Source organism: Halichoeres trimaculatus, unplaced genomic scaffold (assembly GCF_033239565.1).
Source record: "Halichoeres trimaculatus isolate MK-OKI-2021-1 unplaced genomic scaffold, fHalTri1.1 fHalTri1_scaffold_22, whole genome shotgun sequence".
Lineage (NCBI taxonomy): Eukaryota > Metazoa > Chordata > Actinopteri > Labriformes > Labridae > Halichoeres > Halichoeres trimaculatus.
The window spans coordinates 8,295,937-8,323,714 of record NW_027437200.1 but is presented as its reverse complement, the minus strand read 5'-3'; the positions used below and the strand labels follow the sequence as shown (position 1 = coordinate 8,323,714).

The 27,778-nt window shown below is 39.1% G+C and overlaps 4 protein-coding genes across 6 annotated transcripts; 1 reads left to right on the top strand and 3 right to left on the bottom strand.

The window, feature by feature from the left end:
- Nucleotides 1–5,127: 5,127 nt before the first annotated feature.
- On the bottom strand, nucleotides 5,128–10,797 carry tada2b (transcriptional adaptor 2B). The gene is made up of 2 exons (XM_074699330.1): nucleotides 10,458–10,797; nucleotides 5,128–9,284 (listed from the first exon to the last, which is right to left on the bottom strand). Exons 1-2 carry the CDS (start codon nucleotides 10,725–10,727, stop codon nucleotides 8,076–8,078), a joined length of 1,479 nt encoding a protein of 492 aa, XP_074555431.1. The 5' UTR covers nucleotides 10,728–10,797; the 3' UTR covers nucleotides 5,128–8,075.
- On the top strand, nucleotides 10,534–16,408 carry cfap184 (cilia and flagella associated protein 184). 3 transcript variants are annotated; one of them, XR_012600163.1, is made up of 4 exons: nucleotides 10,543–10,673; nucleotides 15,067–15,137; nucleotides 15,245–15,515; nucleotides 15,623–16,408. XR_012600163.1 is itself a non-coding variant. In XM_074699331.1 (3 exons), exons 1-3 carry the CDS (start codon nucleotides 10,642–10,644, stop codon nucleotides 16,027–16,029), a joined length of 714 nt encoding a protein of 237 aa, XP_074555432.1. In that variant the 5' UTR covers nucleotides 10,534–10,641; the 3' UTR covers nucleotides 16,030–16,408. The 3 variants fall into 3 exon arrangements, 1 of the variants encoding a protein (XP_074555432.1); XM_074699331.1 differs by lacking the exon at nucleotides 15,067–15,137 and having other exon boundaries at nucleotides 10,534–10,673; nucleotides 15,619–16,408; XR_012600162.1 differs by having other exon boundaries at nucleotides 15,245–16,408.
- Nucleotides 12,204–13,998, bottom strand: LOC141811315 (E3 ubiquitin/ISG15 ligase TRIM25-like). Its single transcript, XM_074699329.1, has one exon. The coding sequence runs from the start codon at nucleotides 13,986–13,988 to the stop codon at nucleotides 12,726–12,728; it is 1,263 nt and encodes a 420-aa protein (XP_074555430.1). The 5' UTR covers nucleotides 13,989–13,998; the 3' UTR covers nucleotides 12,204–12,725.
- Nucleotides 16,409–17,686: 1,278 nt separating the features above from the next.
- LOC141784490 (uncharacterized) lies at nucleotides 17,687–21,208 on the bottom strand. Its single transcript, XM_074662326.1, has 6 exons — nucleotides 21,078–21,208; nucleotides 20,278–20,619; nucleotides 19,304–19,418; nucleotides 19,073–19,144; nucleotides 18,394–18,455; nucleotides 17,687–17,754 (listed from the first exon to the last, which is right to left on the bottom strand). The coding sequence occupies exons 1-6, from the start codon at nucleotides 21,139–21,141 to the stop codon at nucleotides 17,687–17,689; spliced, it is 723 nt and encodes a 240-aa protein (XP_074518427.1). The 5' UTR covers nucleotides 21,142–21,208.
- Nucleotides 21,209–27,778: the final 6,570 nt, after the last annotated feature.

Below are 27,778 nucleotides of genomic sequence, written 5' to 3'. Positions count from 1 at the left end.
ACTGGACAATAGCAGACTGAAAAATGTTGCCACTACTGATGAGTCTGGATTTCTGCTCCACATTCAGATGGTTGACTCAGAATTCGGTGGAAACAAAATAAAAGCATGGATCCATCCTGCCTTGTATCAACGGTTCAGGCTGCTGCTGCTGCTGGTGTAATGGTGTGGGGGATATTTTCTTGGCTCACTTTGGGCCCCTTAGTACCAACTGAGCATGGTTTAAAGTCCACAGCCTACCTGAGTATTGTTGCTGACCATGTCCATCCCTTTATGAGCACAGCGTACCCATCTTCTGATGGCTACTTCCAGCAGGATAACGCTCCATGTCATAAAGCTGGAATCATCTCAGACTGGTTTCTTCAATATGACCATTAGTTCACCGTACTCCAATGACCTCCACAGTCCCCAGATCCCAGTCCAATAGAGCACCTTTGGGATGTGGTGGATTCTGATCATGGGTATTCAGCCCACACATCTGCAGGAACTGTGTGATGCTATCATGTTAATGTGGAGCAGAATCTCTGAGGAAGGTTTCCAGCACCTTAAGCATTAAGGGGTGAATCATATTCAGCTGTCAAATGGCAAACTAAAAACACTTTCCACCGCCTCTCAAGCACCAGGATGTGCACACCGCAGGAGAAGCGCCTTTGTTGTTCTGATTCTCACAACACTCTGTGAAACACTCTGACTGAATCATAAAGCATGTCCTTGATTTTACATCAGAAAAGCAGAGGGGAAATGAATCATGCAACATGATGACGGAATTAAAAGAGACTAATAATCACATGGGCATCTTGAGCCGGCAGACAAAACCCATGGAGAAATAAGAGCGTGCAGCGGATCACCTGAAGAGAGCAGGTTAATGAAACCTTTTCTGATTTAATGAAGACCTTTTGGTGACGTGTTAACTGAGCAATTATCACCTGGGAACAATGTGGGCTACATTCAGTTTGAAGGATGGAGGATAATTAGCTTTATTAAGTCATATTCAGTAAAAGATCAATGCTAATCAAGCTAGGACTCAAGCTAGCCCTGTGTGGGAGAAAGAAAGCATCTTCATCACTGATTTCAGGCAGATTGAAAACTTCTCTTCCTCCTGTGTCTGCTAACTGTTTCCCTGTTAGACACAGCTAAGTAATAATACGGTTGATTTGATGGAGACAGACTGTTCATCATCTCAATAAATGTTGATACTCAGGGCTAAGTTTTGAATGCTAATTCTTTCTCCCTTTGAAATACAGAGAATCACATAGAAAAGCTCCTTAAATCACCTTTGTGACCCACCTGTGGAAACTTGAAGCTGCTTATTGTTGAGAATCAGCCAAACACCTCCTGAAAACTAAGCTCTGGGCGCCATCTTGTGTCAGTGAAAGGAATTACATGCAGCCACCCTCTGCAGCCATGTTAAATAACTTTCATTTCCCCATAAAAACAGGTACAAAGGAGTCACAGTGCAGTAAAACAAGACAAATGTTTAAATCAGACATGAATTGTTGTTTTCACCTCAACTTATATGTTTTTGATCCAGGTGTGGAGATTTGGAGAGGAAGTACAAAGTATTCACTGTAAGAGGGTTTGATATCTGTCACAAAGCTGCACCGTTTCTCATTTACTTGAGCTTATCTCTGTTTTTAGTCTTGGTGCAGGCATCTTAAGATGAACTGTAAGAAGTCAGGGTAAGATAGAGGTGTGTGGGTGATTTAATCTCTCTAGTCCATCTATTTCTGTCTTTTGTTTATGTTTATCATGCCAGTTTAATTGTTTTGTTACTTATGTCATTATACTCCAGTAATTTGAGTCTGTGTTACTAACGTAATTAAATATGGTGTTAAATGATCTTTATCGGGAGAAACAAGCTGCAAATGAGGCACAATGCACCTTTAAAAAAAATACAAATTAAACATATAAGGTAATGTGCTGCAAAAAGCCAAAACAAAAGCATGACACCAAATGTGGGCCAAGTACATAAACAGTGCAAAGCAAGAAACACACAAAACCATGAAACATCTGCAAAAAAAAAATGGCTCAAAACTGAGGCTTGAAAACACAAGTACTCCAGACCTGTAGGGGGCACTGGGTAAAATCCTTTGAAGTGTTTTATATCTTGCTTTTATTTGGGAAGTTTAAACTGGATACTTTGCTTTTTGGAAAAAAAAAGATTAAATAGGATTTTTTTAAAAACAAAAAAGATGAAAAGAAACATTGAAAAAGATTATGTTCTCAAGTTTGGGGTAAGCTCCTGCTCAGTCACCCCTAGCTGACGCTAAAGCTGTTTGATAATGGTGCATTATATTTTACTATATGACATAATGAGACACTCAATGAAAAGATTCGAGTAAAGGACTAGTAAACCAGCACAGTTTCTGCACATATAAAGCTCCTACAGTGGTTTACAAACTGTTGGTAAAGAAGAAGACAGTAGAGAAGACTTCACACAAATCCTGCCGTCTTAATTACTCTCCTGAATAACCCTTAAAATAAAAAGTTCTCATTCCTCCTGTTGGGTATGCTGAGATTAGACTTACACAGGGACTTACAGAATCTTTTTCAATACAAAATATTTTTGAGCTGTTTCTGGGTTCTCTGTCAGGAAGATTAACCAAAAACAAAGGAGATTTTTTTGGGATTGACCTACTTAAAAACAGACTGATGCCTGAAGTCTAATTAGAAAATCTGAAAGAAGCTCACCTTTGTCTGTAGGTTTATCTGAACAGGTAAACTCATCTGTGTCATCAGAAGAGAGCAACATCTGAAACCCCGTCACAGCTAAATCCAGAACCTCCTCTACCCAGGCCGTCTCCACCTGAGGGGAAGAACTCAGAGGATCAGTGTAATCACAAGTCAAACACCATGTGTCACATTCAGCTGCACAGTGGAAATCACGGCTGCCTCCCCCTCACTGAACTCTGCTGCCGGCGTTTGACATCTCTCATCTGTCTGTTGGTTCAGTGCTTGAAAGATAATTCACTTTAACACCCAGGCTCTAATCAGACTCATTCACTGTAACTTTAGGAGAGGGTTGCACCAGCAGCTCTGCAGAGCGCTTAGGATGCTGTTAACGCACGCAGTGTGTTTAATGTACAAACTTGGCAACAGCTAAATTGCAAATTGTTTCTCTAAAGAGGGGGTTTTCTGCTTCCATATACTTTAAACATGGATATAAGGTAACAAAGCAAGATTTTTATACTGAACCTGAGAAGATTTTTTGAAGCTTTACAAATTTAAACCCCTGAATCTGTCTGGAAACTTATCAAAACACTTCTAAAAACAGAGTGGGATCTTCACAAGACTTGCTAAAATCATGAGGTTTTCATATAAAGATTGGGCTTCAAACACCAAGGTCTGCCCATAGCTCTGCCCAAGACAAGCCTTTAGAGGACTGGCCAATCAGAGAGAAGGGAGTTTGTGAAGCAGGAAACCTTAAAGAGACAGTAAAAAACTAGAGAAACAACAGCTGTGAAATTAACAGTTGACAAAATATTCAAACACGCAGCCTATCAGCTACTTAATGTGTTCAACTGACGCACGTTTTAAAGATTATTCCATCCATGCCCAAGACGTATAAAAGGGACAGGAAGTTTACCCCACATCAGTAAAATGTTAGAGAGAAAAGCAGCAAAGTAGAGGACCATAAGTGGCACTGAGGACTGCTGGAAGTTTTTCCTGTTTGGTTGTTGTTGGCTAATTGCTAGCAATGTGCAACCCCCTGAATCATAAATAATGCTGTAGTGGAGAGGGATTTTCTCAGTAGTATTGAAGAAAAGAAATGCATAATCATACTGTTTTCATTTCAATTTAGGTCTAAAGTTAAGAAACATCTTAAAATTAAAATGTAAGTCATCATATCAGAATTTCTCTCTGCAGCCCCCTTTTTAGCCATCGACAGCCCATTTACGCAAGGTACAATATGATGTATGGAGTTCATCACAGCAAATACAACTGGATATAATCCATGACAAGGAGCCCAAAAACAAAGAGGGAGGAGAATCTAAGAGGGGGTGAAAAAATAAAGTTTAACCAACATTAAAGAAAAGATTTGAGAAAAACTCACTTGCAACCAAAAATCCAAAGAGACACAAGGGACCACAAGGGGACATAAAAACCAGACTCAGAGGGACAGACATTAATGAACAGAGACCAACACAAGTCAACAAAGAAGAGGATTTGGGCCACTGGAAAAAGTTTTTCATAATTATTATTTGGGAAAATGTTTGACTTTAATCTCAGAAATCTGACTTAAAAAAAAAAAAAAACCAATCATACAACCTTATTTTTTCCCTAATCCTCTTCCTCTTCCATTCTTAATCAAGACAGCCTTGAAATTAGATTTCAGTATTACAGTTGATAGAAAATGGCCCACATAAATATAATAATATTTTAATATTTTTCATTAGTAAGTGATTGAAAATGAATATTTAAGGTTAATAGTTGGATTTTCACTAAGTTTCTCTGAAAGTATGTGACTATATACATTTAAAGCAGTCTGTTGTTTCAGACTGTCATTTTATTATATATATAAAAACAAGAGATTCTGACAACAAAAGATTCTCACTGGAAGCAATTCATAACTAATTTCAAAAAGCAGCTGACGCCAAATATTTTAAATGCAGTTCATACATGAACTTTGTGATGTGTATGTATTTTCTTGTCTTTTCATGCACTTGTACATTTAGAAAACCTAAAGAATATAAAACAAAAGGATGCTTTTTGTGAATGTCACACCATGAAAAACTAAAATGTTTTGTATGGATGTATATTTACATACATTATTTTTTCATTTTGATAATTGTGGCTTACAACTAAAAGAAACCTGAAACACAAGTATAATCAGTTATTTTGACTTTCTACTAGTCTTTGGTCAGCCTTTAAATGAGACCTGTCCAGCGTTTGTTCACCACCACAAACATCAGAAAATCTGAGGAGCTGAAAAAGATTCCTCCTCTGTTGTGCACTGATAAACGGAGTGAATGAAACGGTTGTGTGTGATGTGACCTCATTGACATGCTGCTCTGGTGGAACTCTTCAGTCTGGAGAAACAGACCCTCTCTTGTATTGATTGGGTTTCTTCTTCTCTTGAGACTCAGGAGGGTAAAAATAATGAAGAGAGCAAACAGATCATTCAGAATTATAAAGTATCTGCACTTTTAATACAACTCCAAACATACCACATCATTTGCAACAACAAAGTAACGAGACAAAAAAACAGCAACACAGCATTGGACTCATCAGCATGCCACCACAAGCGCTGGGAAACGCCTCTTTGAAATCCAAAATCTAGTTTTTATTACAAAAGCTATAAAAAATGACCATGACACAAAATACTGTACACTTCGCATCAGTTCTTATAGTTTCTCTTTTCTTATTTATCTTACAAAAATATTTACATTTTATGAACCCACCCTTTCAAAAAATAGTCCCACGATGAAAAAAATACAAACACTATATTTTCTTTTCTGGCTTTTTTTGTCAAAACACACCTTTTTGAAAGACTTTGGAACATTTGGTTGACATGCAGAAGAAACCCTCTTGCAGAAATCCTGATCTACTGACCACACTCACATCTAGGAGCCTCACAGTGATCTGACAGTTTCAGGTCTTTGTTTGGTGCATGGGTTTAAGATTTGAGTTACAGCTTATTTTCAATTTCAACAAACTTTTTCTGATACTGACATCCCCTCATGTGTAGAAAAAGAAGCCTGGTGTCCTACTAAGTGATCATTTCTAAGCCCTTGCAAATCTTACCCACATTGTTTGAGTCTTAAACCCTTTGATCTTATTTGTGAAGGAAGAATTAAAAACGAAATGCAGCAAATTATCTGTGCTCTTGTCTGTCAGAGTCCTCTTCATGTTAGTCTTTTCTCTGCTCTTTTATTTGTCAGTTTTCCACCTTTTGCACTGAAGTTTCATTATTTTTTGGTGCAGTTTGGTCCAAGAGGCTGATCTCGTGATAAAATATGCAACAGATTTTGGAGAAAGGCAAGCCAAAACCATCAGAAGAGGAAAATCTCTCAGGATAAAATAAAGGGCTTTGGAAACAATCAACATGCTAGAGGAGTCTGGGGGTAATATCTGGATCACATGAGGTACCGTGATCATACTAATCCTATTTAATCAGAACTCAATCTTACACCACGAGGCACTGAGCTGACTGAAAAAGAAACACACTCAGATTAAGTTTTTTTTTTTTTTTGTTACTTGAAGATTTAAATTTGGGGACTTCTTTCTTTTTTGTTGTCAACAAATCCCACTGAGACCAGGCTACATCTCAACACTTCACATCTCCTTCTTAGCTGTTCCTCTACACACTAAGTCCAGCAGCTCTTCAGGATAGTGTTGATACAGGTGAAGTATTGTATGAGTGTAACAATTATGTGTTTTTAAAGAATCCTAAGAGAGCAGGAAGAAATCTAACAAAGTAAGTAAACAGTGCAGATGCTGGGGACTAGTTTATGCTGCGGATTAACACAGGTTTAGAGGACTGGACATGTCTCTGTCACTCCCATAATCATAGTGATATCAGAAGAACCTCAAAGGACACTTAGAGAGCATTTAAACCAGAGCCAGCTGCCTCATAGCCACCCAACTCAGATTAGTAAAACAGGAGTTTCACCTGATAAGTGCTGTCTGCTCCTGCCTCAATCACTTCTCTTTTTTGGGTTACACAAACGCTTCGTGGGTTGCAACAAACAACCATTTCAGACTACAGGCGAACAGGTGGTAGCTCCTGCTCTCTATGAGAGTCAAAATGAGATCTGCTGACCCTTTTGTTTGATATTTACATCATTATATCTGTAATACTGTGGTCAGGCTGAAAATACAACGATTCACTTTTTGGTTTTGGCATCCTTTTTTTTTTTTTTTTAACATTTTCTGCAGGTGGATTGTTCAGGCACACACATTTTGAAATACACCCAAAGCATTTAAAAAAAGGAATCATTGCCCAATCATTTCTTTTAATTCCACACGACTCTATGACTAAAATCCACCTGCTATGTGTTCTTTGCCTGGTCATGGCAGCAAGGCTAATAGATTCAAAGTCTATCAAATGCGTTTACTTCACTGGCTCTGTTACTCTGAGTTTCTGCTCAGCCACTCTGGAGACATCTGGATACTGACTGAACACAGATCAGGTGAAAGTCCAGAATAAGGAACTCTTTCAGTTTAGAAAATTAAGACTGTCCAATGCTTTCTGATTCCTTCATTCATTTCAGCATAACTATTCATAACTATTCTTTGGTAAATTTGTGCACACAGTTCTCTCAATAACTGGCCGACACATGTGTCTATACTTACATACCACTGATGAGAAGAGTTATTAGCAGAGTCAGTTTCAATCTGAGACTTTGAGAAATAGAAGTAGTGGATGTATTCTGTTGTATGACCAGCAGGGGGCTTCACCAGCTGCATAAATGAGTTCTATGTATGAAAATAAAGATCTGACATTTGCTGAAGTTATGCTCTCAAATAAATCCTCTCTGATACAGCATGATGTCTTTTTCAGAATTTCACATTTTCAGAAAGTTAGACCATGGCTGAAAACAAGCTCCTCCTTTTCCTTTGAGTCAGAAATAAAGAAAACTACGGGTCAAATTTCAGAGCTTCTTGGGGTTGCAGGTCAGTTCTTTAAGATCTAATGGGGTCAAATACTAGCCAGCCTAAAAGTTTGGCCCTGGATCAGTCTGAAAAAACATCAGCAAAAAAAGAGTAATTTCTTAAGATATTCATCTTAAAGATGAGGTGAAAATTCTGCACTCTGCACATCTTCAGTGAACCAGAAGCTTTAAGAATAAAACACTTTTTAGCATTGGAGTCATCATCCTATGACAAAAACAGGAGAAAGTACTTTAAACCCAGTGTTGTTTTTTCTTCAGTGCCCTGTTCTTAACGTAGAAATATAGGCTCCGTTTTGTTTCTGGCCCATGTATGAAAATATTTTTGTCAGAGGGGCATGCCCTTTTTGATTTTTTTTTTTTAAACATATTTACAAGTCATCTTAGAAAAATGTGAAACAGTAGTTTCTTCCTCTCCCCGGAGTGTAAATCTGGAATTATTCTTTCCTGACAGAAGATGTCTTGCTATGAGGCGTCTCTGGAAATCCATCCACTCTCTGTGAGGAAGGTGAGGATGCGCCTCTTGAGCACCTTGTCCAGGTAGCTGGGCAGCCGGCTCTTTGCTGGGATGCCCTGCCGTTTCTGCAGATGATCTTTGATGATGATGGTTTTGACGGTCAGGTAGCGCGCCGGGCTGAGGTTCAGAGAGTTACACAGCACCTTCTCCCTGTCCGACAGCAGCTCAAAGCCCGTCAAGTTCTCAATGGCAGAGAACTCACCATCTTTGCCCTCTTCTTTGATCCCACCTCCAACACCCAGCCCTCCAGCCACACCCCCTCCTCCTCCTGTTCCTCCGAGTCCGATCCCAGAGCCAAGACCGCCTCCTCCTCCGCTGCCACGTTTGGAAGTTACAACACTTTTGTTTTCCTTGCGTTTCTCTCGTTTGTGACGTGCTGCTTCGTATTCAGTTGATTCTTCAAGGCGGGTTATTCCGTTGCGGCGATAGCGCTGCAGCTCACGCACCTTTGCCCTCAACACTCGCTCTTTATGCATGTTCTCAAAGAAGTCTTCAAACTCCCGATGGGCCATAAACTGGCAGAGCCCCCTCAGCCTCACTCTCTGGTCCTTCTCCTCCTTTGTGATCTTCCTTTTGGGTGTACTTGGGACAGGACCTGACACTGCTGCTATTGTGGTCCCTGATCCAACAGTCCCACTTCCAGGTCCTACTCCTCCAGCACCACCAGCAGCACCTATCACCCCCAGCACTCCTGGTTTCTCCTTCTCCTTGTCTTTCTTGTCTCGGCCGAGAAACCCCGGCACCAAGTTATAATCTCGGGCGATGTTCTTGCGCCGCTGCCGCTCTCGAAGCTTTCGCACATACATGTCCACGTGGGCTCGTTTCATTTCAATCTCCACATCCTCATCATCGTAGTTCACAGACAGACCGCTGATGAGTTTCTCTGCATCCTGGTCGTATTCGATCTCATAGTCGTCACGTAGCGGCATGTACCCCAGCTGCTGCTGCTCAGCCAGGCTGATATCCAGAGGAGGTAGCGGTGTGGTGAGGCTGGGTGACAGAGGACCCCCGCTCGGGCAGGTGTGGTCAGTCACCCTGTTGGGAATGCTGTCGGGGATGCATGCTTTTCCCAGGTTTCCGTGGATGTACATGGTGACGTAATGCTCCATGACCTCTAGAGGAGTTCTGGATGCTCCTACGTGGGCAGCCATGTCCTCCTGAAAAACAGTTAAAAAGTGAAAATAAGAGTGATGTACAGAAGTGCTTTAAAACCTCATCCATTGGATCATGACCTTCAGGTGCTCTTCCATAGTTTCATGAATTAAAAAAAAAAGACATCGGCCCCTCTTCTTTGCTCTATTCTCCAACTTTATATAACTGAGAAGTTGATTAACTGTTGAAATTCACAACCTTTCTGGTGAATTTTGATCAACTGTCAATCATTTAGTTAAGTGACACAACTAGGCGTTGAAGGACGTTTGCTCAGCTGTCAACTTGATAAATACTTTGGGTTGTTAATTCAATTAAGGCTATATTTCAGGCAGATGTGTTATTTATTTATCTTTTTTTTGCAGTAAAAGACCAGTGAGACAGACCTCCTGCAAATATTTCATACTGTGTAATTTCCTCTTTGGGATCGAAGAAGTATTTCAGATTCAGATTGACCTTAACTGACTGAATTATTCAGAAAAACAGCGATGAATAGAAATGGAGCCAATGATAATTTAGATTTTTTTTATCAGCTTTTTACCTAGCCAAATAATCCAAGACTGTGTTCCATAAAGGCTACATTTATAAAGTATTTTAAATAGATGTAATGAATCCATCTCACAATATTCTACAATGATTGTTTTTTTAAATAACCTGCATACGACACTATAAAACCACCTTGCAACAGACCTGTGATCTAAGTTGTAATGTAGTCTGTTCCTATATTGAGACTTATATTTGCAGCCTTTAGTATTGTAATGATTTCATGTGATGCTCTGTGATAGAATCATAGACTGTATAAAACAGGATGGAAACCGTGAACCTAAAGTCATAGTGCCCTCACTTCTCGGGCTGTACTTACTGGCTCTAATTCCTAATTTGTCATATTTTTAACGGCATTTGACGCTGAAATCATTATATGTTAAACAATAATTTTACTAGTAACGAGGGTTAACATTTCCTGGGTGTTTTATTCACAGTGGTAATCCCCGCCGAGACTCCGCGGTCAAACTTTCACGACAATACGACAACATTTACATAAAGGTCACAGATGTTAACATTTTACCTATGGACTAACTTTTACCGCCCATGGTTTCGAAGCACGTCAAAAAAACTTTTGCAAGCTTATTTAACATAATGTTTGAAACTGAACAGAGTAAAGTAGTTTAAAAGTGATGTACCCAGTTTCCAAATCCATATTGCTCGATAGCATCGAGCAGCGACTGCTCTTCCCTGCTGGTCCATCCTCCCTCCGCCTCGGGACCCCAGAGAGAGAACCGACCGCCGTCGACCTGCTGGTAGCCATGCCATCTGCGGTGATTCCCGAGTTCTGCGCCAGCCGAGAAGCACTCCGGGCACAGCTCGATGTCCGGACAGTCGGTGCAGCGAAGCCGCAGGTTGGTAACATCTGCGAGGCAGTTAACGCAGTACTTCTTCCCCAGGTCGGCCATGTTGCCTGGCTCCTGCTTCTTGTTGTTGGAGGCAGAACTCCGCGCCTGCGCACCACAGGTCTGGCCGCGCGACCGCCTCACATCCTGCTTATTAATATTAATGAATGAGCGCCTCTGATTGGCTACCAGGACTAGTTTCCAGGACAACCGAAACAAAACGAACCGTGCCACTGACCTTAGAAGGGCACGAGCCCTATATCCATATATCTGGACATTTCAAACACACTTTTTCCTTTTATACACATAAAAATGGAGTTGGACGCAGAAAAAGGAAATAATACAGTGACAAACCCAGAGATGGCATCTGATTCCTCCAATGAGGAAATTTCTTTAACGATTAGCAATAAGGGTGAAATTATTGCAGCGAGCACAGGTGAATTAGACCATCAAAAAGAAAAAATCAGAAAATGAAAAAAATATGAAGAGGCCGGTTTAATATTCAGGTTTCTATTTTCATACTTCTTACAGGCCAAACATACAACACATTCACCTAATAATATTAACAATAGCAACAATATGGATATTCGGGTGCATGCAAAAGCACTCAGGTTGTACACACTGATTGACTGAAATGTATTTTATAATTCTTAATTTAAGAAACCCTATATATGGGAAATGTGGTAAAAATAACACACATTGTGAATTAATTAAAAAGACACATTAAAGTTAGGGTGTTAAAGAATAAATAGAGCTTGGATAAAGTATGATTTTCTGTAAACATTAAAAAGTAAGGAATAACAATACCTTAACACTTCAAATTTTCCTTTTAGGCTGTCTCTTAGGAATACTCTGGCAATAAAATATCATAAAATAAATAATAATGGGGTCCTTTATACATTTCAATAAATTGCACTGCTTTCAGGTAATACTGTTTGTTTTGGATGTATTTTTTAGAAGTCAGTCATTATACGAGGAAGAATTGTACCCAAAATCCAGGTTTAAGGAAAACAAAATTTAAACATAAAAGAAAAATGCACATCACTGTTACTACACGGAAACATCACCGCTCTTTATAAAACTTTATTAGAGTAAATTTTTAAGCAATAAATTGAATTTTTTTTTTTTTCAACTTGCAATGAAGATAGGCACTTTGCATATGTTTATTTGTTTGTTACATCAGACCTCAGTTTATTCACACATTTGATCATTTATTTTATTGATAGGTTCACTTTATTCATTCAGTTTGTATAATCAGAATTTCAGCTGCTGTGGAAGAAAGTGATTAATTTTAACAATAGTTGGATCTGGATCATTCAGTTTTGAAAATACCATTTACATCAGTTAGAATAATAACATAACATAACATAACGTAACTATGTATATATTTTTTGCAAACATTGATTTGATCTCAGAATTTTGAGTTACAATATGTGATACTTTAAAAAATAGAAAAAACAAGCTGATGATATAACCCCTCTTCTATTCTGATTCTGCAGTCAGAGCATATGTGAAAAATAGGGAAAAATGATAGTCAAAGATTTTTTTCCTGCTAAAAACAAAATCTATTCCCCCAAATAAATGTCTCTATACACAATTATAGTTTTATTTACAAATAAAAATAATAATAATAAGAGAAATCATTGTGAGCAGTGAAAGCCTCAATGGCTTATCAGATACCGGAGGAAGTGTTAGGTCAACAGACTGAGTTTGATTGACATCCACTTCTCTCACGCTCTGTATCTCAAATCAAAGGTTGCTGCATCTCAAGACTATCTAAGACTGCTGACAAGTGTATCCTACTTTAAATCCCACAGGTGCGTCTTTTCTGGCACAACGTATCCCATGACCCTTTTCACCCCAATTTAAACAAATTCACAAACTCTCTCAAACAGCCTGGTGATGATCTTACTTGTTTTCAACTAAGTAGCGAGAAATTTGATAGAAGACAAACCCGCAGACCCTTGAAGTAACCTTTGAACAGAGATCATTGTTGTGTCTGTCATGTGACATTCGACCTAGTTAACCAGTTAAACCTATTGGAAGGCTGCTCAATCCAAATCATAGGTCAAAATATGTCCTTTTTCCTAGTTCAGTAGGAAGGAAGGAAGGAAGGGGGATTTCCCTATATTTACAGACTGTCTTCTGTAAGTGAAACAACCTCAGTTCAGTTTGTTCTGGTTGGCCCTTGCAGGCTATGAAAGCTGGATCCTTTGAAGGCCCAGTGTAAGACTGACACACAGCTAATGTCAAGACGTCTGTACTTTTATCTTTCAGAACATCCTGTAGTTTATCTCTGACTCTTGACACAGCTGCTGACAAGTCCTCAAAGTATCTCTGAGGATTGCTATTGATGCTGGATGAGTGCATAGATTCACAGAGTGCTGACAGAGTGGGGTAGTCCTGTAGAAACTGGTTGTCATCCTGTGTGTGTGACAGCTTCTGCAGTTCTGCGTCTTTCCTCTTCAGCTCAGCGATCTCCTGCTCCAGCTTCTGCTGAAGCTCTTTAACTCGACTCACTTCAGCTTTCTGCTGGGATCTGACCTGCTGCTTCACATCAGAGCGTCTTTTCTCCATGAGACAGATCAGCTCAGTGAACATCTTCTCACTGTGCTCCACTGTTTTATCAGCAGAGCTATTGATGGCCTCCAGCTCCTGTTGAAGCAGCTTCACACCTTTCTCCCTGTCCTTGATTCTCTGCTGAATGTTTTGTTGGCTCACCTTGAGCTTTCTCTGCCTCTCGGTCCTTTCTTCAGCAGCTGTGACTGTGTCATGGCCTTTGTGCTCCTTTATTAAGCAGAGATAACAGATAGACTGCTGATCAGTACGACAGAACATCTTCATCACCTCATCATGACGAGAGCAGATGTTCTCCTGGAGCTTCTTGGACGGCTCCACCAGCTTGTGTTTCATAAAGGCAGGTGTTTCAATATGAGGCTGAAGGTGTTCGTCACAGAAAGAGACTAAACAGACCAGACAGGACTTGCTTGCCTTCAGTTTTCTCCCAGTGCAGACATCACAGGCAACATCCTCAGGTCCAGCATAGCAGCAATCAGTAGGAGCAGCTTGGAGTCCAGTCTTCTTCAGTTCCTCCACTAAATCTGCTAACATGGTGTTTTTCCCCAGGACAGGCCTCTGTTGGAAGGTCTGCCTACACTGAGGGCAGCTGTAGACTCTTTTCTCATCCTCTTTATCCCAGTGGATTTCAACACACTTCATGCAGTAGCTGTGTCCACAGGAAACAGTCACTGGATCCTTTAGTAGATCCAAACAGATCGAACAAGAAATCCATTCCCGGTTCACCTGAGCTCCTTTCTGCGCCATTTCTCTACTCTCTAACTCCTACTGAAGTTTCACTTCCTCAAAGATGAAACTCTGATCTACATATCATTTGTATGAGCAGTGAATGCCAGCCCTGGTTGGTAACACCCATCTTCAAACTGTAGATCTAAAGGGGAGGGGAAAAGGGTTCCTGTCCTGGGTGGAGCTGGCTGTGTTAGGGAGGAGTTATCGAGTTCTTGTTTTATTCCTGGGAGATGAGCTACTTCTGCCGAAGCTGAATTCTAACTTCAATCTTCTGATTTTAATCTCAGAGCTCTGACCTGTGTCTTCGAACTCTTACTTTAATTCAGATTTTATTTATATATTTTTTTACCTTGAAAAAGGTTTTAATGTGACTTCATCTGGTCGAGATAAAAGTAAAGATCTGTACGATGGCAGCATCTTCACAGCAGTCACTGCTGACACTTCTTTTTATCTCCACAATCCTGATTCTATGCAACATTTAAACACACATAGTGCCTCTGTCCACCATTGCGCTCATATGGTACTCCAACTGATAGGAAGACAATGAAAAGTATGCATCTTTTCTAATAATTGCCTTATTAATTTTTGTTTTCTATTTAAGTGTATTATTATGATAACTTTGTTGTTTATTTTAGGTAATGTCTTTGTCTCTGCACCGTATGAGACTTTTTTTTTCTTTTCTTTTGTTAGAGTTTTTGTAAAAACAAAACAAAACAAAAACAAACTATTGTACATTAATTGATCAAAGAGGCAAAGCCACACATACCAATATTCCAATTATCTTAGAGGGAAGGTTTCCCACTTTCCCATTTTTTAAATATGAATATAGAGTAACTTGTGTAGATTTTCAAACTTTTACATATTCCTATGATGTAGAAATATGGATTTTTCTTGAGCTTTAAATCATGTAAAGTTACTACAGGGGCACAGAATTACTCTTAAAAAAATAAAAAACACACGCACAATGCCTCCCTTTAACCTTTCTTACCTTAAAGTGTTAACTTGTGGGGAATGTCAACATGTCAAAAAGTGTATTTTACATTTTATTTTATTTTTTAATTCCAAGACTGTAAAAATAATATTTTGATCTGAGCAGGTTGCAGTGATCTGAACAATAAACCAAAGGCAGAAGGCTGGAAAGAATGTGAGCCGGATCCAGAGCATCAGGTTAATTTTTTTTGTAATGAAAGACTGTCTCATCTCCGTCCTTAGGTGTAAGATGAATGGCAAGTGTTCATGGCTCTAAAGCAGAATTTTGCTCTTTCTGTAATCAGTTATCGTCTCACTAAACAAGCTGCACAGGCCAGAGTTGAATCGACCCTTGCAGCGGAGCAGCTTCACCAGGAGGAGCTGATCAAGGTGCGCCTGAAGCATCTCAGTCTGAGGAGCAGGATTCACAGGCTGGAGGCCGTGATGAAGACAAACATAAAGACCCTCTCCAGCTCCAGTTTGAGCGTCTGCAGGCTGAGCGACGGGAACAGAGAAGACAAACTGAGAGCAGAGGAATCTGTGAAGATACAAAAGAAGATTAACAGCATCTTAGAGGTGGGTTTGAAACACAGGATTATTTTCCTTTTTTAAATTTAAATCATGCTTCACAAATCATGGCCAGCATTGTGTAAAAAATGAAGGAGAAACTGTCCTGAAGCCAGATGGAGGTCCAGACCAGGAAGAGCAGCTGGCTGAGGTGGAAGCTACACTGGCTAGAAAGAGGGAACTCCTGACCAGGAATAAAAGATCTCATAACAACCTGCAGAGAGACAACCAGAGGCTGAGAGGAGGCCGTGGGCTGCTGGGAGACATGGTGCTGCTGCGGGACTTAAGGACACTGTGCATGCCACTGACCCTCTGGAGAAAAAACTGGATGAACCCAAGAGTCAGCAAGCGGAGATTCCTACCAGCTCATATCCTTACTGTTGTTCTCAAAGGAATCACAAACATGTATCTCAAACATGAGCTACAACAACAAATCTGTGTCAGTTATATCAGTAATTCATTTTCTGTACCCCTTGCCCTGTTCAGGGTCGCAGGTGGCTGGAGCCTATCCCAGCTGTCTTAGGGTAAGAGGAGGGGTACACCCTGGACTGGTCTCTAGTTAATCACAGGTGTGACTCATAGACAAACAACCTCACACACACACTCACACCTACAGACAATTTTAAGTGACTAATTAACCTGATGAGCATGTTTTGGACTGTGGGAGGAAGCCAGAGGACCCAGGGGGGACCCACACATGCACAGGGAGAACATGCAAACTGGGAATTGAACCAGTGACCCTCTTGCAGTGAGGCTGCAGCGCCACCATGCAGCCAGGCCAGTTATATCCTTCATTGAATTTCTTCTGCCCGGTAGAGTCACAATTTCAGGCAGGACATGCAGTTTCCCCTGGGGGTCAGTAGATGGCAGTACTGTTTGATTTACAAGGATGTACACAATGAGTTGAGAATAATAAAGATGTTAACTGGATAAATCTTCTTGGCTTAATTTTTGAGAATAGAAAATAAGATGAATGTTCAAATCTAAACTTGTAAAGCAAAAATCTGTTAAGCTGTTTTAGCTTACTGACCCCCTAAAAATCTCTCTCTCTCTCTCTCTCTCTCTCTCTCTCTCTCTCTCTCTCTCTCACTCTCTGTATATATATATATATATATATATATATATATATATATATATATATATATATATATATATACATATATATATATATATATATATATATATATATATATATATATATATATATATATATATATATATAGGCAAAGCTTAGCAGTGAGAAGTGAGCTGACCAAGTTAGATACAACTTTCATGTATCATAATTTAAAGGTGCTGTGAGGACTATTTGTGATAGTTACATATTGAGAAATAGTATAGCATTAAGTCATGACCCCTTAACTTTCATCACTTCTCAAATTTGTTTACTGAAACAGACGTCAGGATAAAAAAGGAAATTTTATATTGATTTCCTAGACTGTAGAGTTAGATATTATATTTTTGAAGGCTGATTTATTTATCGCCTTTCATAAGAGGTAGGTTGTATTTTTTTTCCACTCTGAAACATTTTGTTCTAAAAAACGTAATGTTACACTTCAGTATCAATAAAGTCAATTTACCATGCTTCCTCAAAAATACCCGTAATGTTGTCAAGGTTTAGAAAAAACACAAGAGCAGGGAGGCCCAGGTGGAGATTAAACAAAGTTATTTATTGAACCAAAATCCAAAAGCCCAAAAAGACAGAGGTGAGGGATGTCGTGACTACATTCATTTTATTGTACAGTGGCTGAAACAGGTGAGGGGCAGTCAAGCCAGGAGGTAGAACTAAAACTAGAAACAGAGAAAAAAGGAAAACACATTGTACAACATAGAAGACAAGGATCACTTTGAAAGAACACATAGGAGATAATTAATGACACAAAGAAACAGGATAAATCTGCAACACACACAACAACAACAAAAAACACATGAAAAATAAACCAGACACACAGGGAACAAGAACTACAGAATTGAACAGGAAGTACAAGATAAAAAAAATATTGAGATTAACACAGAGAGAGTCAAGACACATAAAAACACAAGACAAATCCACAAGACAGACGCACTACAAATACACATGACAAAAAGGCCAACACATGACAACAGTAATCCCAATCCTGGGGGATAATTACAAAAATAATGTTTTCTGACATCTTTTTAGTGGCTTTAAATTTCCAGTTTCTTCAGCAGGATCCTGAACTCAGACTTGGATGAGTCAACACAGATACCCCCTTTGCTCCACATGGTGACACTGTGAATGAGAAGAAAAATGTCACGATGAGGCCTCTACAAACGCCCAGCTCACCCCTTAATTTACACAGTGTTTCTTCAAGATTCATTCTGATTTAAGGAATCTGCTGCTTTTAAATGTCTGTAAAGAACCCAATTTACTCTCAGTGTAAGATAAGTTTAAGCAGAAGATGGAAACTTACTGAACCACAGAAGGGCAGCCAAGTGAGTGTTGCATCCACACAGACTTTACATCCTTCAGGTCAAAGTTACCCAATTTTACAGCTCCAAAGCATGTAATGCACCCTTTATTTTCTGTGAAGACACACAAAACCAAACCTTGCACAGTTTTGAAACACTTAAAACACATTGTCTCACTTAGTTTAACTAAAATTGAAGGTTTTATTGAGGTATTAATATGACTGTTATTGTCTTACATTAACAGCTGCAAACTCCTCCTCCAAACTGTGTTCACACTTTAATGGCCTGAGCGTGTTTTTGTTTAAATTGTACAATAACTTCTTGCCAAAACTTAATAACGTTTTGCACAAGAAGGCAACTTCTACTCATCATACACTCACTTGCATGCCCATGATGATAATTTATCTGCACAAAACTATTACACATATTGCACATTTTTTTAAAGGAAAGAATCCCTCACCAGGTCTGGGATGTGTATCTCTGAGCCCATTGTTCCCCGCTGAAGATGAGACCAAAGACTGACTGTGAGAGGAGGTGAGATAAGAAACATGTTCTGATGAGCAACTCAGAGGAAAAGATGATTAACACATCCACTTATCTGTGAGGAAATGGCTTTTATCAGGCTGCAAATAGTTTACACAAACATCACCACGGTGATGAATATTTTTTAGATCACATTCACACTAAAAATGAGGAACTATCAGAAGCAGTAGTATCAGGTCTTGGTGAAATGGACAGTAAAACACAGTGACCTGACAGAAAGCATTCTTTGGTCTAGGTCCCTTTAGCCAAATAGGAATATGTATGTGCATGCAAAAGATACAGCTGGCAATATGGGGTGTATTACAGGAACTTTCTGCCCTTCCACATGCATACGCAGCATCCCAAAGCCTGACAATAGAATCAATAAAATGACCTTATTGATCCCAAACTGGGAATTGTGCTGTTAAAACAGAAATTGTCAGAAGTAGAACAAGTAGAAAAGTTAGGGGAGCATGTGCTTCCTTTCATGTGCATACATGAATAATCGGAGGCAGGAAAAAACAGAAAAGACCTTTCACGCACATCAAACAGCAGTTCAGTTTGTGTGACTTTTGCCAATGGATGCACAGAAAACAAGCAGCAGAAATATAACTTACAGTTCCTTGTTGATGTATGACAAGGCAGTTTCCCTGGGCACACAAAATTTCCTTCCATCCGTCATTCTCGTGCTGGAACAAAACAGAGTTTAAGGCTTCTCAGAGCCCTGAATCACTCATAAAGACCAAACATTCAACATATCTGTCCCAACTCTGTTGGACTGAACTCAAGCTAAATGCTAATATTAGCTCCTGAACAGCTCAACAGCAGTCATTTCTAGCGGGACTTACGTGAATTCACGGTGTCTGCATGTTGCAGTGGGGTTATGGATCAATAGGTTTTTAAGCTCAGAGACCTCAGGGCCAGGATCTATCTCAGTCTCCCCACACTGGCATGGATTGGAGACTATAAGAAGACAAGAGTCAAGTAGTAGATGTTCAAAGAGTTGCAAAATAAACTGGTTAAACTGGTAAACTGAAAAACTCGTCAACAGAACTGAAAGAAGTTTTCAACTTCTTATGTAGACAGACTATCATAAAAACTAATGGAAAGTCACAGCCAAGCTTGAACAGGACATTTAGGTTGATTTTGTGATGAATATTAGTGTTTAATAGCAGTAAACACAACAAAAAAGTTTTGAAGACCAAACAAACAAAAAAAAAAGCCAAGTTAAATACAATAAACACCAGGCTGCGATGAAGATGATGTTAAATGAGATTTTTGACTCCTACTCTTCTTACTGATAGGAGAGATAAAAAAGGTTGTATATTTTATGAGTCATTTTTTCCCCCAGTGCAATACAAGTGAATTTCGTCATAGTTTTCAGCATTAAAATGTATTAAAGAAGGGGCGTTCTTTTCCCCCAAGCCTTAAACACTGAGGCCTCCAGAGGGCTGGCCAATCAGAGAGAAGGTGATGTGTGGCGCGCGGGAGCCTTAAAGAGACAGCAGCTGAAACAAAGTGTTTTGGACTGGCTTAAAACACCAGTTAAAGAAAAATGTAAAGATCACGTAAAGATGATACAGGGGCATTAGAGGGACAGAATAAAGACTAGAGGAAGGACAAAACCCCTTCTTTAATGGTTGTGTATGTTTTGTCTACAGTTTCATCTTAAGATAGAAAATGTGAATCTGTTTGATTTGAATTTATTAACAGATCTATACAAGGCTACAATTCTTATGATTTCACCTATAATGAAGGTTAAAGGACTTCACAAAGTGAAAAAAAAAACAAGAGAAATAAATTAATTTCAAAAAAGTCTCACCCATTTCCAGGGGTCTCATCCCGACTCTGATTTTCTCAGTGGTGACCTCCTCCTGGTTGTTTGGGGTTGTGCTTTTAGGATGTTGAACAGTACTCAGGTATGCAGGTGTTTGATGCATGAGCGAGGAGGATGAAACAGCGTCTGTATTTGGCTGTGAGGTTGATTTCCGGTTAGGTTGGGTTGGCTGTTCAGATGTTTTGGGTGCCTGGCTGCTGCTTGTGGGTGGCTGAGTGACTGGTTTGGAGCTTGTCCAGTGAGAGTCGTCAGGCATCCGCAGGCAGAACTCTTGATAACGCTCAGAATGGTCAGGTTTGAGTGTTGTGTGTTTCTTCAACTCTTCGTCTAGAGAGAAAAAAAAAGATTATTTAACTCATAAAAAGCTGACCTGCAAAGGTAATACATTCTTTTCAGACTTCCAGAAACAAAATCACAAACTTCAAAGTTTCTGTATGAATAAGTGTGTTTTTAATTTGACTTTTTTTAATCATAAAAACACATAAATGTCACATTTTTACCAGTACATTTTGATGTTGGAGCATAAACCTAATGAGTGATAAATAGACATAACTGTAAAACAGCCTTGCACTTTCTTGTAGAGAAAAAACTAAAAAATCAATTTATGTCAAAATAAGCCTTAGACAGGAAAAGACAAGTGTTTACCGCTAAAAATAGCATACATGTCTTTTTCAGCCCAGCAAAAGAAATATATTTCATCATCACAAAGGTTAGTTTGTCACAGAGAAATCACATTTAGCATTTGAAAATCAAAATGTTACACCCCTAACATCTCCTAAACTCACTTCCTGTGGATGGTCGCAGAAAAAGAGCCATTAAAAGCAGTCGGCTGATGATGAAGAGGGCCATCGTGGCTCTGGACCACACCAGCAAAGAGCCTCAGGTGAGCTGGGTGAGCTTTTGTCAACTGTGTGTCTTCAACTCACAGGATGCTCTGAATCTGATCTGAAGCTGCTAAGTAGGAAGGAAGTCAAGCAGCTAAAGATTTAACTCCAGCTCTGAGTTGCAACATGTTTGAATGAAGGGACTTTCTGCTGTCGTGTACGCCAGAAAGGCTAAGAATTAAGACTCGTTTCCTTCCTTAAAACAGAGATGACTGATTTTCTGGGCCTCGCGAAGGCCAAAGATCAGAACCACCAGCACTAACATCTGCACTGAAAATATACCAGCTTTGAGTCATCTTAGGGAAACTTTTGATCACCCTTTACTTTACAGGTTTGCAAACTTCATTGCATTTAGGTAATAATTACGCATCTTTTGTTTGAAATATTCATTTGAAATGACTCCTTAGGTGAAAATTAGCACATAACTCACAGTCACAACTGATCTTGTTCAATTATTTTGAAATGTCCTCCAAATTTCAAGGTCGTTAAGCGAATAATTTAGTGAATAATCCATTTTAAATAAATCCTAATTCACCCCAAAAATTATGGAGAATTATTCCAGTATCCCAATATAGTTATATTCTGCTAATTCCAGAGAAGCAGGACACAAAAGTGCCTTTAAATCAAATGTATTAAGGATGTACCGAACCAACTTTTATGATACCTGGGCTTTGTTATCAACTGATACTGATACCAATCCGAGTCTTAAACAATAACCTGCAGCCCTACTGTGGGATAAGTCTGATATTTTTTTTCAGTTGATTCAGAGATGCAAAGAAAGAGTTATACCTCCTTTGAAATGGCCCTGTTCCAATGCAGAGGCTTGCAGGTGTCGTCTGATGTGCACCATTTTCATAAAGTGGCCACATGTCTAACTGATGTGGACTAGATGGCTAAACTGTTTCTTTTTTTCTGCTGATCAAAGGATGTTGGTATTTAAACACAAAGTTAGTGTCAGTGCCCTACAGGACAATGAAGGAAATATGCAGAAGTATCTCCAATCCACTGTTGGACTGAAGTTTCAAACAGTTTCCCATGATTCCACGGGTAATCATTGGCTGCTGTGCTTGTGTGCTTCCTGTTCAGTATGACTTCTTGTTTTTGTTTTTGCTCTGTGATCATCACAGCACAGATTTATTCTCCTAAGTTGTGATACGAAGGCCAGCATTCAAAAAGATACACCTCATGATGACAGAGGAAGATTGTGCTCTGGCATGTGGTTAAAAACTGACAAGATAATTATAATTTGTTCAAGTCTATTAGTGTGTCCTGTTGTTTTTATGTGTTTTACCTGACGGTTATTCTAATATATCTATATATCTATATATCTATATCTATATATATCTATATCTATATCTATATATATCTATATCTATATATATATATATATATATATATATCTATATCTATATCTATATCTATATATATATATATATATATATATATATATATATATAGATATATATATATATAGATATATATATAGATATATATATATATAAAACAGTATTGTTGTAATATTCATGAGACACCAGCAGGGGGTACACCTGCAACTGAGAAATGTAAGCTGACAGTGTGCATTGTCACCAGTCTATACACAGACGGTGTGAGGAATGCTTTGTTTTCGTGTTTTCTTCACTCAAATACCCTTTTACCCTTTAACACTCCTGCATGTGGTTTCAAAACCCAGTAAATTCAGTTTGAATGCAATTCAAATTTAAAAGGAAGGGGTGCATGATTTGCAAGATTAAAGTAGCTGTGGACAGCATTAGGGAAATGTGGAAATAAAGAGCTGCTGAATTTTCATTTTCTTGCTTGGTAGTATATTTAAAACTTGCGGGTTTCTTTGTGGTCCTGCACAGTCATTGGAGCAGCACCGGGATGGACAGGATCCTTCTGAGTCTCCTGTGTCTCTCAGGTCAGAAAACTTTCCTCTCTTGATTTTTTTTTAATGAAAACTATACCAATTTAATATTGAAAAACCAGCAAACCAGTACATTTAGATTAACTATTTAGTTGTGATTTGATAAAAGTTCAAATATACTCTGTAGGTTTTCTTATAAGATGATATTGGTGTACAGTTTGTTGTCCTATCGCTGTTCAACAGTTATTATGCATTTATTTATATGTCGACGCTCCTTCCTCTGAAGATTTTAAGTGCCAAAAAGGTTATTCGTATTCTGGTGTATTTTTATGAAGAGTGTTGAATTAAACTGTCTTTTTAAAGAGTGAATTATTTCATTTTAATGACGAATGACTGGTTTTGTCTGAGTTTGCTGTGTACATGGTCTGACTGTGGCCTGTTTCTATGGTCTCTCACCTTTGCCACAGATACTATTTGATGCAATAATTGATGTTTTTTATTTTTATCCTTAGATATCAATATTTATCATTATACAATACTTTTGCATACGGGAGTTTATCAAAAACAGGTTAACAGGCTGTGAAAGAGACATGAGGGCGCTAAATGTTTACAAAATTGAAAATTGAACATAGCACAACTTTGCTTTAAGAGGAGTTCATTCATTACTGGATTACTTGTGATGACCTGATATTAGATGAAATATTAAAAACACAAGTTGTGTTATTATGGTGTTGTGGGTGTCGTCCTCACAGGCTGGAGCGTCTCCTCCTGCCTTCCCCATCAATACCATTATGTGGATGATCCCATGACCTGGACTGAAGCTCAGACCTACTGCAGACAGAAATACACCGACCTGGCCACTGTGGAAAACACTGAAGAAACAGACCAACTGAAGTCCTCAGTGCCGTCTGTACATCACAAGGACCATGTCTGGGTCAACCTGTATGGTAAAATCCAATGGAAATGGTCAGACAGCTACACAGGAAATGGATCTGACTATAGGAACTGGGAAAATAATGAGCCAAGCTATGGGGATGAGTTCTGTGTGGGCACAAGTTTCTCAGGACTCTGGTGGGATTCTAATTGTTTGAATCACTTCCCGTCCATCTGTTACAATGGTAAGAGAAGAATTGGAAAAACATGGGTGTGTCTAGCTTCTTTTAACAGGGTTGGCTGATAATGGGGCGCTGACCTCTGCAGTTCTGATAGTGGATTTTAGTCCATACACACTTATGGGTCAAATTTGACCCAGTTTCATGTTTGACAACAGTAAAAATACCCCAAATGTCACTCTTTTAGCTTGAAATTCTATGACTCTATACAAAATGAAAACATTTTAGTATTATTCACTTTGTTTAGGTGCTACAAAATTTTGCACACCCAGTCTGTTTAGTGTCGCATTTGAAAATCCATCTGTCTGTTCAGATGGATTTTAGCTCTACCATTGTGCAGTGTGGTTCAGGTCAAGAAAATATTGTCTAAGGGTTTCTAGAAACTGTAAAGGTCATGTTTGTGTACCCCATGCAAGGTTCTGGAATTCCACTAACTCCTTTAATTCAATCAGTGTTTGAAACCAATAGAAGTTCAATTTCACAAACATATTATTTTCAGTTGACACTGATAGTACACTGTTAACCCGGATAAGTCAAGTTTACTTGAAAATGCTTGTAAACTGGTTACCTAAAAAAAAACTGAGTAATGAAATAAGTTAATTAAACTCAATGTCTTAAGTAGTTACGATTATTATGGAAAATCATTCTACTGAATGTCTTTAATCAAATAAACCGGATGCTTATTTGTTACAAATTAAAATATCAAGTAATGTTAAAAAAATGTTGCATATCACTGTAAAACATAAGAAGTTGACCTTACTCAGAACTGAAAGACGTGAAATAGGTAATTAAATAATAAAAAATTGAAGCAGATCTGAACAACTAAATTAAATAACATTTCAAAGTACAGCTGGGTCTCATATCTACAGCATTCCCTCCTCACTCATGGTTACAAACGCTGTCACAACAAAAATCAGCTCTGATTTCGTAACTTTGGTAACCGTGAGTGAAGAGGGAAGGCAGTAGATACAAGTCCCTGCTGTAAACCGAAATATTGTTTTTCAGAGGGCACAGGTTGTCTGAGCCCCACAGCACTGACAGGTGGTCTGTGCTCCATGGCACAGGGTCTTGTACATTCTGACTTTTGCTGTGTACCTAATGGTTAATATATCTATAAACAAAATTTTGGCTGGATTATCATGCTATTTTGGCCAATTTTAAAATCAAGTTTATTGTTGACACAGCTGTATCTGTCTCAGAAGAGGCAGAGACAGCTGGTCCATGCTGTGATGCACAGACAAACAGTCCGTTGGTTTTCATAGCTTAATCCAATGGAGTAATTTGAACTTTGGGGTTTACAGTGTAACTGACTCACTCACTTGACACAAAGCACAACTGAAAGGCTCTGGGTCAGTGCGCTCCATTGGCCCACTTAAGCCAGTTAATTAATGCCTTTAAAAAAAACACATCACCACATCATTTAGTAGCAGACTGTTGTTTTGTCAGTGATCAGTGTGAGATCACGCCCTTATTGATTGTTTCACAACTGTCCCTCTGTGTAATGGATGAAAGGCACTGATACAGACAGCTCCACAGCTCTGTCCCCCTGTCCCAGTGCGCTAAAAAATGTCCGGTCAAACGATTGAGCACGTGTGGTCTGGTCAAATAATATCGGTGAAATCCTGTAGTGTGTGCTGGTCATTGTTTTTAAATCTTGTAGTTAGCGTGTGCTCAAGATTTAGGAGGGGGTGATCTGTGAAAATTCTCCTTTTGTGTGTGATACAACCCGATTTCAGAATCTTTCAAGATTTTGAAACTCCCATAGTGTGAGTCAGGCTCAGTTAGTGTCTCTTTTGTCTCTTTTCAATTGTCTTTGTGGCTGAATAAGTATTTCAAGGGAACAAATTAGTATTCTGTGCGCATGTTATATATAAATATTATTAACTAAGTAGTATTTCATGGGAACAAAGTAGTATTTTCTTTTCACCATGACATGTCTGGGGCTCCGTAGCAATGGTTAAGCATGGCCACATTATAAAGTCCAGCGCCTCAAGATTTTCATCACATTTTTGAATTCAAAAAATTATATCATATTATATTTTAAAAAGGGTGTATCCAAAGTTTAGTGTGGACTTAACATCACCTGGTTTTTCAAACTCTGTCTGCAGGAACACAGCAGGATCCAGACTTTGTTTTTGTCAGTGACAAAATGAGTTGGTCTGATGCTCAGAGGAACTGCAGGGAGAACTACACAGACTTGGCTACAGTGAGGAATGGCAGAGAGAACCAGAAGATCCAGAGCTCGATACCAAGTGGAGACTGGCCATGGATCAGTTTGTACAGAGATCCTGAGGTTTTCTGGTCCAGTGGGAGTGGATACTCATCCCAGTTCTGGCAGCATATTAAAGACACGTTGGGCTCCATGAATGTGGTTTGTGGAACTGCAGATTTGGCAAATTCAGGAAAATTGAGGCCAAGGTCCTGTGAAGTTAGATTTCCGTTTGTGTGCTACAGCACAGGTAAGAGACTAACAGTCCTTCAGCAGAGGTAAAGGCGTCACAGGAAAATAACAAAACTGTTCTTAAAACATTCATGTAGTCAAGTAATTATAGAGGTTTAAGAGTTTTATATCTTCCCTTGATGTCATGTTGTCATTGTTTCTACACACCAGGATCGAAGCATGTGATAAAGCTGAGGATGAAGCTCGACGACTCCTCTGTGGATCTGAACAACCCTGCAGTGAAACCAGGCCTCCTGAGACAGGTGAGACTCCAAAAACCTTTCATGACCTGGACATATTTCATTCCTTCATGTGTTGGTTTGACTGTTTCTGTCCTGTTTGTCTTCAGACTGCAGAACAAACTGACACTAGCTTCCAACAAACGATGCAGAGCTCAGTAAATCTTTAGACTTTGTCTTCCTGTGTGTTCCCAGCTCCAGGACCAGCTGAAGGAGAGTGGACTGAGTGGAGTCACTCTGAAGTGGAGAGAGCAGCCTGATGGCAAAGTCTTTCATAAGGAGGAAGAAAGTTCTCAGGAGAAAAATGGAGAGAAGTGTGAACTGTGGAACTGATATTTAACGTAGTTTCTTCTTGTTGCTGTTAACCTCTAAGTCCAGCCTGTTTAACCAAACATCAGCCTCCAGCATCCTGTGCATGTTTCATATTTCACAGAGACACAGACTCTACAGGCTCATGAGCCCATAAGCGATGTGTGTGGCTGACCTTTGTCTCTTTTATTTAAAGATGCTTTAAGCAGGATTTGTTTTCATGGGACTGCCCTCTTCCTGCCAAGTCTCAAACACACTGGCGTAAAGGTGTCCCTCTTAACCAGGCGTATGTGTGTTTTGGAACAAATTTTCTTTGTTCAAGACAACTTTGCACTATTTAGAATGATTTGGTGTGTTTACAATAGCCTATTTCCAGAGAGAACTAATCATATTTCATTTTTATCAGTGAATGTTTGTATAGAGAGGTTTCAATATTTCTCCTACAACACATCATATCTGAAATGTTGGCGACAGTCTCTCTTTGCTCTTACTCCCCACCTGCGACACTTATCAAGACACATCGACACACCACACCCACACATATGTGCTCTTTGAAACTTTGTCCACGAATTACTCTCAAGGCAAAACTAACATATGTGTATACAAAAGCTTGAACTCAGTTATAACTTCACTTCTAC

Coding starts and splice junctions, on each gene's coding strand:
- cfap184 (XM_074699331.1), top strand. CDS start 10,642: ATGTCCGGACAGTCGGTGCAGCGAAGCCGCAG. Junction 10,674..15,244: donor TCGGTGCAGCGAAGCCGCAG/GTTGGTAACATC, acceptor TTCTGTAATCAG/TTATCGTCTCACTAAACAAG. Junction 15,516..15,618: donor AGATTAACAGCATCTTAGAG/GTGGGTTTGAAA, acceptor ACTGTCCTGAAG/CCAGATGGAGGTCCAGACCA.
- tada2b (XM_074699330.1), bottom strand. CDS start 10,727: ATGGCCGACCTGGGGAAGAAGTACTGCGTTAACTGCCTCGCAGATGTT. Junction 9,285..10,457: donor AATATGGATTTGGAAACTGG/GTACATCACTTT, acceptor ACTGTTTTTCAG/GAGGACATGGCTGCCCACGT.
- LOC141811315 (XM_074699329.1), bottom strand. CDS start 13,988: ATGGCGCAGAAAGGAGCTCAGGTGAACCGGGAATGGATTTCTTGTTCG.
- LOC141784490 (XM_074662326.1), bottom strand. CDS start 21,141: ATGGCCCTCTTCATCATCAGCCGACTGCTTTTAATGGCTCTTTTTCTG. Junction 19,419..20,277: donor GATGAGACCCCTGGAAATGG/GTGAGACTTTTT, acceptor GTCTTCTTATAG/TCTCCAATCCATGCCAGTGT. Junction 19,145..19,303: donor TGCAGACACCGTGAATTCAC/GTAAGTCCCGCT, acceptor GTTTTGTTCCAG/CACGAGAATGACGGATGGAA.